Source organism: Pezoporus occidentalis, unplaced genomic scaffold (genome assembly GCF_034315485.1).
Source record: "Pezoporus occidentalis ecotype Australia unplaced genomic scaffold, CSIRO_AGI_Poc_V1 ctg162, whole genome shotgun sequence".
NCBI lineage: Eukaryota > Metazoa > Chordata > Aves > Psittaciformes > Psittacidae > Pezoporus > Pezoporus occidentalis.
The window spans coordinates 1,794,562-1,803,372 of record NW_026913447.1 but is presented as its reverse complement, the minus strand read 5'-3'; the positions used below and the strand labels follow the sequence as shown (position 1 = coordinate 1,803,372).

The window sequence follows — 8,811 nt, the reverse complement described above, 5'->3', positions numbered from 1 at the left end:
CTCAGTGCACAACCCCGCTGCGCCGCGCCGCGCCGTTATAACCCCGCGCGCGCGCGCGCGCGGGTGGGCGGGCCTCCCGGAAGCAGGTGGCCGTCCGCCGCAAAGGCTGCCGGGAGTTGTAGTTCACAGTCAGTCAGCCTGACGCACACGCTCCCCGCCACCGCGGACGGGCCGTTCCCACAGTGCCTTGCGCCCATCTCCGGGGCGGGGGGGGGATGTCGACGTCAGCGCCGCTGAGGAACGGCGGTCGGGTGTTGTGGGGCAAACGTGGAGGCGGCGGCGGCGGCGGCCATGGTTATTGTGACGCGCAAAAAGCCGGGAGTGGCCGCCGCTTTCTGCATCTGAACCTGCGCGTCGAGGCCGGCGGCAACCGGGATGGAGGGTGGCGGCGTCCCGCGAGGCACCGGCTGCTGATCAGGGCTCTCTGCCTGTGGTGAGGGAGCGGCGCGGCCCGGGGTGCCGCAGCGCCGAGTCACGGCGGGGTGTGGGCCTGCGTGGGGCCGGGCGCGGTGTTGTTGGGAGGATGAGGGGCGGCCGCGTCTCCCCCCCCGGCTGGGAGCATGACCCGGGTCCGGGGCGGGGAGACCCTGTGCTCACCCACGGTGTCTTTGACGAGGAAGCAGCAGGGAGGGGACACTGCGGGGGCTGCGATGAGGACGGGAGGAACCGACGTGTTGGTCTCTCTGCTCTTAGTCCCTGATTATTTTTTTTTCCTTCCTTTAGGGACCTCGAGCAGGGAGGTTTACAGCATGAATGTTGATGTTTGTTAAGTGTCTGTCGACTTTAGTTCTGTGCTCCTGACAGGCCAGTGGGCACACAGTGATCGGCTTTAATGGCTGTAATGTGCGGTGGCTGTTTCTGGTTTGTAAGACCGGAATCTCGCTGACATTGACATTTTATCGTGAAAGGTTTTCCTGTGCTTCTGGAAGGTCTTCACTGTGAAGGCCTGATACCGAGGGCCTATCAGTTTATTCTGGTCTTTTCACACCACGTTTCAGATTCACATCAGGGTTTCTTAAGGAGCTCTTCATTCCTTCTCCAAACTGCTTGTTTTGAAATTGATGGGGTTGGAAAACTAATTCTGAACACACCTACAACTCCACGCTTAGTCAGCCACTTGCTGGTGGATGCTGCCCTTTGTTTACTGCGTAACGATGGAGAGACCTGCCTGTAAAACTGGAGATGGTAATGGAAAACATGGCACATCGTATGCAACTATCAAATCAGATATTGATAGTAGTGTGGCTCAAATTAGAATTCATATAATCTTAAGAAAGAGCTTGTGGTAAGTGTTTCTAGTGTTAACTGAAGTAATGGAACAATTGTTTAAGGGTTATAACGTGGATAGTCAAATAAAAGAGCAGTGGGTTTTTTTCAGTAAAAAAAAAAAAGATTATTGTGTTACCCTGTTCACCAGCCCGTTTTTTTCTTTGTTAATCTTTTTACTTTTTTCTGTTAATGCATCCAAAGTTGAAAGAAGAATTTGCTGAAAAGAATAAAATCCTATTAATTTTTAAAAAGCTCTGAATTACCAAATAGTCTGAGTTTGCCTCAGTACAATGTTAGGATTGCAGTCATGTGGTTGACCACATTACTGACACCTGTTCTGTGTTACTCTGGCAGCCCAGGTTGCAATTTCTGTTATATTTTTTTTAGATTCTTACTGCACCTGTACAGCTTTTGTATCTGATTCTATTTGAGTTCCTCCAGTTGGGAACCAACCAAGTTGGTTTCTTCAGTATGTTATTTCCAGAGTACTCCCCTGACCTGTAGGAAAACATCAGCCTCTGTGGTAGTTAATATCCCTTATTAGAGGACATGGCAACGCCATGTAACACAAATAATCTTTGCATGGTTTTGTACCAATGGTCCCTGCTTGCTTTTGAACACAAAAATCTCCATGATTCTTGTTTAAGCATTTGTTTTTTATTTACTGCTTCTGTGGAGAACCTAGTGTCCCTCTGAACTGGAGATTACTGCTATTTTAAATGGAGTCAGTGCAGCATTTTATGATTTTTTTTTCTTGTTTTGCTAGCTATTGATACGCAATCAATTAAAAGTTAAGTCAGTTTAAAACCTTATCTTCGTTGCAATGTAGTTGAAATTACAGGTACTAATAAAATGTCAGTCAGTACATAGACTGACTGTTGCTTCATAGACGAGCAAAGCTATGCAAATTATGCTTTCTTGAGTAATTTCTCCCAAATAGTCCAATCAGAGAACTTGTCAGTTTTCTCAGGCAGCTTATGGCTGTTTTCTTTCTTTAGATAGTTTCCTTAATGTGTGAGGTTAAGCAGCTCTTTGTCTGTTATCTGCTTATAAATGCTTACTATTTCCCCAATCTGCAAGAGTCAGTGTATAATAAGTAAAAAAAAAAACGAACAAAACCCAAACCACCAAACCAACCCCACCCCTCTCAAAACCTGAAACCAGGCAAAAAAGGAAACCCCAACAACACACAAAGCAGACTTGGATATGAAAATTGCTGAAGGGATTATTATTATTGTCACTTGACCTCTTGTTCTTCTCTTTAAGATTTTTAAAATGTGTCTTTAGCCCATTTTGTTGTTTAAAGATGCAAGTGTCAAGAACTCTTTAGTCTGGAGCAGTTCTATCAGTCCAAAAGGTTTAATCAGGTCTGTAAAGTGAAGTGTTACTTTCGAATTCTTAACAGCATAGTTTTCCAAAGTAGGGCAGGCTTCAGTACCCTGTCCAGGTCCTGAAGCTTCAGAATCTGTCACAGGTTGGGGCATCTCATTTTTCTTTTGCCAAGTGAATGTGCTAGAAAAAGCTCAGTAGTCACTAGCAGGTTATTGCCTGACGGAGAAGTAAAGGTCATTGTTGAACTAGGCATTGATATTTTATTGGACATGGCAGCTTTCACTTTGTGCTTGCTGCTGAGGTGTGAACTCAGCTTGAGGTGGGAGATGCTATCACACAGATGTTTTTTTTGGTATGCTGTGGCTCTCACTTTATTTTATCCATTACTGTCTTTGATATGTCATAGTTTGGTAACTTTCTTGGTGACAGTTTGAGGTGGTTTTTTTTCAGATGTAACTATGGTGTTTAAAATACAAAGCAAGGCAAGGAGATCTCTAGCTGCTTTGTTCTTCACGTGTTTCAACTAAAGCATCCAGGTTTTCTGAAAATCTAAATTTTCTGAATCTGATGTTTACCTGAGAATGCTTCAAGAACAATGAAAAAAGGCTGTATTATTCTAGAAATGGCTGAGGTACCAAAGATAAGAGAACCAAAAGCATTGTGGCTGTCTTTATTACTAATTTTAAAGGACAGGGAGAATTAGCGATGACAGGCTAGTCTGCTTCCTTTTGAATTCCTGAAGAAAAATCTGGAACAAAATCTATTTGTTAGCATCCAGAATATAGTAGTTGAGTAAAGGACAGCATCAGTTTGTTAAGGACAAATTCTTGAAGTAATCTAACTTACTTCACTGATAGGCCTACTGTAGATAAGAGGGTCAGTTGATGTCTTACATTTGGTCTGTAGTAGCGCATTTTATTCTGTTTCTCAGGATGTTTTTGTTGGGGAAGAATGGTGGAAACAGCTACTGTTGTAAGGTCAGCCTCTTGTCAACTGCTCTTCATGATATTTACAAAGAGTTTCCATAATGAAATAATGTGATTGTGATAACTTAAAAAGGCATAAAGCTTGAAGGAATTCCAGACCTTTTTGAGTGTGGTAGTGGAAACCAAAATGCCTTGAAGATTCAGAAGCCTGCAGGAGAGGAAGGGGTACAAATCAGTACAGTTTTGTGCCTGCTCTTAAGTTAGTCTTTCTGATTAACTACAGAAATACCAGATAGAGAACAGTGTGGTGTTTCTTAGAGGAAAATAATTGGGAGGGCATAATAAGCTGAGTACATGAAGGGAGTATCACTCAGGTTATACTTCTGTTGATACATTTCAGTAAGGCATGTGAAGCAGTGTTTACCCTCAGTTCAGGCCTTCTCAGGCACTAGCTGGGATGCTGCCTGTGTTCCAGCTCATTGTAGGAGTGGGTGAACTGAGGAGAGTATCCAGAGCAGCAATGAGAAATCTGCAGAAAGTATGACATTAGACTGACTGGGAAGGATTGAAGCACCAATTACATTAGTCTGCAAAATGAACAATCTGGTGGTAAAATGCTTTCCTGCAAAGTTTGAAAAGAATAAAACTGGGGTACAGTCTGATCTCAAATTTCTGCTAGCAAGGTATTGGAGACCACTTTAGTGAGACCAGGGTCCCTTGTTCACAGATATGCTCTACTCTTTTTAGCTGTTCTTTAAGAATATAATATAGTGTCCTGGGTTTAGCAGTAGCAGTCATTTTTCTCCTTCTTAGTAGCTGGTGCAGTGCTGTGTTTTGACTTTTGGCCTGGGAACAGAGCTGATAACACAGATGTTTTAGTCTGACCAAGGATTTTGTGAGCCTCATGCTCTGCCAGGGAGGAGGGGAAGCCAGGAGGAAGCAGAGACAGGACACCTGACCCAAACTGACCAAGGAAGTATTCCATACCACAGCACGTCATGCCCAGGATGTAAGTGAGAGTTACCCAGAAGTGCTAGGACTGTGGGGTTGGAGGAGGTATTGGTCGGTGCTTGGTTGGGCGGGGTGGGGTGAGTTATCGGTCGGCGGGTGCTGAGGTGATGTATTCTCTCCCCTTGTTATTTCCTTTATCATTTTTATTATTGGTGGTAGCAGTAGTGATTTGTGTTATACCTTAGTTACTAAACTGTTCTTATCTCAGCCCGTGGGAGTCGCATTCTTTTCGATTCTCCTCTCTGGGAGTAGGGAGAGGGAAAGCAGCGGGGGAAGTGAGTGAACGAGCTGCCTGACTGGTTTTAAACCACAACAATAGGAATGTCTTTGTTGTTAAATTTCATGCTCTATATGAATGCTCTAAGAAAGTGTGGCTTTTTTATTTTCTGCTGCTTCATTTATTAACTTGAGTATTTCTGTGCCAGGCAGATTAGTTAGCTCATTTGTAATGTAGATGGTTGTGAGAGCGGTTAGTCTTGACGTTGGCATGGTAATTCAATATTGTTGATAGTTTGGAGTCTCCCAAGGCAATTAAGTGCGAACTGAGCTTGCAAAGAGTTATTGACAGGGTTTGGACTCTAGGGGATTTAATGTCAGAATCTTGAAATGTATGTCCTATATTGGGGTAATCAAACTTCCATTAGTGCAATTAAAAAATTTCTGATTTTGTATGTGTCTGAAACCAAGAAAGTCCTAAGCCTGCAGAAGAGTTTTGCCTGTTATTGGTTAAGTTGCACTTCAATGCTAGTGTTTCAGATTTTGATCTTATATTAATCTGTAGCTGCCTTATTCTCCAGAAGCAGAGTGTGCTGATACTCTTCCCCTCAGAATGAGGAATTTTGTAACCTTTTGCCATTGCTTGACAGGAACATGTTCTAAGCAGCGGAAGGTTGTGCAGTATGAGAGAACTCTTCTCAAGTACTTTGTTGCTCTCAGGAGAACGTTCTTTAGGGGATCAGGAATTTTAGCCAGCTGATACTAGGATGCCATGCACTAATAGCGAGAAGCCTGCCTAAATAAAAAAAAGGAAGAGAGCTATGGGAGAGAAACTTGCCTTTCTTTGCGGTACCAACCAAGTTCAGAGGCAAATACTGCTTGCTGCAGGAAGGTATGGCCTTATAGCCTGCAGTAATGTATATTAAGGTCTAATTCTAGTAGCATGGATCCCAGATACATCTGTCCCATTAGGCAGGATTGAGTTCACAATAAGAGCTCCTCTCAAGCATTCCATATATCACCTTGTGGATTTTTTTCTGTTTAAGCTATGTGTGTGGAGAACTAGTTTTAAGTGGTTTCTATCTGAAAATTTTGAAATGTAATTTTGAAAATGTCTGTTTATTATTTCAAAACAACTCTTATTTGTCATCAGTTGCAGTCTGGAAAAAAAATTAGGCCTTTCATTTTGTATGTTGTGATTGCAATAGGAACCAGGTCAAGAAGAGAAAGTAATTTACATGTGCAAAGTTGCTTTTGCCTTTGAAAGTGAGCTAAGTTTTGGTGGAACTCAATTCCCATCTCTATTTTTTAGCATATTCATTATCTTTTTATGATCCTTTTGTAAGTTCCCTCATGGTAGTAACAGTATAGCATATTGCGCAAAAACTTTTCACCTTCTGTTTTGATAGCAGCTTTTTAGGAGTGACTATAGTAAAAAATTGTATACTGCTACCGCCAATAATAATAATGATAAAGGAAATAACAAGGGAAGAGAATACAACCGCTCACCACCCGCCGACCTATACCCAGCCCAACCCGAGCAGTGATCTCGCCCTTTGGGTTACTGCCCCTCGGTTCTATACTGGGCATGACATGCTGTGGTATGGAATACCCCTTTTGCTAGTTTTGGTCGGGGGTCCTGTCTCTGCTTCCTCCCAGCTTCCCTTCCTCCCTGGCAGAGCATGAGACTCAGAAAGTCCTTGGTGGGATTAAACATTACTTAGCAACAACTAAAACCAGTGGTGTTATCAGTGTTGTTCGCAGGCTGAAACTCAAAAACACAGCACTGCACCAGCTACTAGGAAGGAGAAAAATGACTGCTACTGCTGCACACAGGACAATGCTGTATAATTTTTTTGTTTACATAGTATAAGGTGTGGCTGTAATGGGCACCTACATATGTCAGATAGCCCTGGCTTCATAAAGTCGATATATAATATTTATTTTCCATTCATTTTTGTTGGAATTTGCTATGACAGTATAAATACAAGAGACCACTTTTTGAGGAAGCAACAATGGTACAACAGAATAGACAAGGACTTGCTTAGAATATGTGATTAAGAAATAGGCTAGCTATCCCGGATTTACAAACGATTTAGCCAAAATTTGGAACAGGCAGATAGCATGGGGGTACTTTGACCTAACAGAAATTCTGTTTATTTGGTAAACATGTTAGATAAAAGACAGAAGATGAAAAGGACATGCATCTTTCATAAGAAACAGCAAGGTAACTCAAGCTATTTTTCAGAATATGGGGTGCTTTGTGTATAGCAGCCAATATGGAGTAAACAGACTGCTCTTACTATTCTGAAATGAAATGTGAAAGTAGCAAAATTGGAGAGAAAAAAATAATAAAATAATTGTCCTATGTGTCCTAAAAGAAGTACTAGCATCACAAACTTTGGAATTTTGTAGTGGAAGTAAGACACATCTCACTGCTGGGTGCCCTCATCCATAGAAGATCTGCTTAAGCAGTATACTGAGAGATTGGTAGAAGAGTAAGTTTATACAAATTCTGAAGGGATTTAAAAGTCAACTGAGGAAATCTTTTAGCAGTAGCATTTAAAAAAAAAAAAAATCTATCAAGTTCCAATGAATAGTGAAAGCACTGAAAATACAGCAGTGGGGAAGCCATAGCAAAACATATGCTATTTCCATTAAATCAAACCAGCTATGATGGTAATCCTGATGGAGAACCAAGTCAGTCTGACCAGAGTAATAAACTTTTGTTTATTTATAATGTGTGAAGTGCTATGGTAAAAAGATGCTTATTAAAAAGAGTCAGAAGCAGTTTAATTGACAATGTGACACGTCAGTGAAGTTTTCCCTAATAGGTTTGTGCAGCTTACTGGCCCTTTGCATAATGGCGCTGGTGCCAAGTTTGTAGATGCTTCTAGCCATCCTGAATGTAACACAGAGTAACTAAACCCAGAAGTGTAAGCAAACCGACAATGTATCATGGGCAGATTAGTAACAAATTAATTGAAACCTTTGTTTCTATGATAGAACACCAGTAGGCAGGTGAATTAGCTAGCTTGTTACCTTTTTACCCTATGAAATTTGAAACCTAAAAGAGGTACCTCGCAAGTACATGCAACATGTACTGCGCTGTACTTTTATGCTCTCTTGAGTGCAGGATTTAAATGCATAGTTAAGGAACGGTCCATTAATAAAGTTGCTCATTAGCTTTGCAGAAACATTTAATTTAAACATGTAACCCTTTGTCCAAATTTGCTGATTTCTTCTAAAACAAACAAAAAAAAATCAGAATATACATATGTGTGTATGTATTTATTTATTTATTACTGGACTTAAGCATTATGCTTATAATCTTATTTAAGGACAGAGATTTGACTTCTGGATCTATTGTATGTCAGGTAGGTGAATAAGAGATGAGATGAGTATGTTGCTAGAAGTGACAAAATTGAAATGACATGATATTTTGATTTCTGCAGAGAACTTTAGAACACCTTGCTAAAAATCTTGTTCTTCATCTGATCAGAACTCTTGTCATGTGAAGTAAGAAAAGTCTAGTTATGGGTTAACAAATATCTGTTAAACAACTCTTTTCTGCATAGATATCTTTCAGAGATTTTAATGCAATTAAATGTCTTTCTGTCTTACAGTTCTGATCTGCCTTTTTAAGTGAGCTGCGCTGTGCAGCTGTGGTGAACACTCAATAATGAGTGGGGTAGCGTTGGGCCTTGAGATAGTATTTGTCTTCTTTCTGGCCTTATTCCTGCTTCATCGGTACGGAGACTTCAAGAAGCAGCATAAGCTGGTGATCATAGCAACGTTATTGGCTTGGTATCTCTGCTTTCTTATTGTATTTATACTGCCTCTGGATGTCAGTACGGTAAGAGAGTTGTGAGATTTCCTGCTTAGATGTGTAAAATGTGTATTTTTTTTTAACTAATAATTTCTTAAACATCAAATAAATTTTCCAAAAAGTATCTTACTAAAATAAACACTTGTTACCTTTTTGCATGACAGCATCTGTGCTTACAACTAACATTACTTTTTGTTGATCTCACCAGATAAAAAACATATTTCAGAT

The 8,811-nt window shown here is 41.1% G+C and overlaps 1 protein-coding gene across 2 annotated transcripts in view; it reads left to right on the top strand.

Moving 5' to 3' along the window:
• Positions 1 to 281: 281 nt before the first annotated feature.
• The window catches only part of LMBRD2 (LMBR1 domain containing 2), a 39,261-nt gene continuing 30,731 nt past the window's right edge, over positions 282 to 8,811 (top strand). For both annotated transcript variants that reach the window (XM_062612951.1, XM_062612952.1), the window contains exons 1-2: positions 282 to 482; positions 8,381 to 8,610. In XM_062612951.1, coding sequence (XP_062468935.1) covers positions 8,437 to 8,610 — 174 coding nt within the window. In that variant the 5' untranslated portion in view covers positions 282 to 482; positions 8,381 to 8,436. The remainder of the gene's footprint in view (positions 483 to 8,380; positions 8,611 to 8,811) is intronic.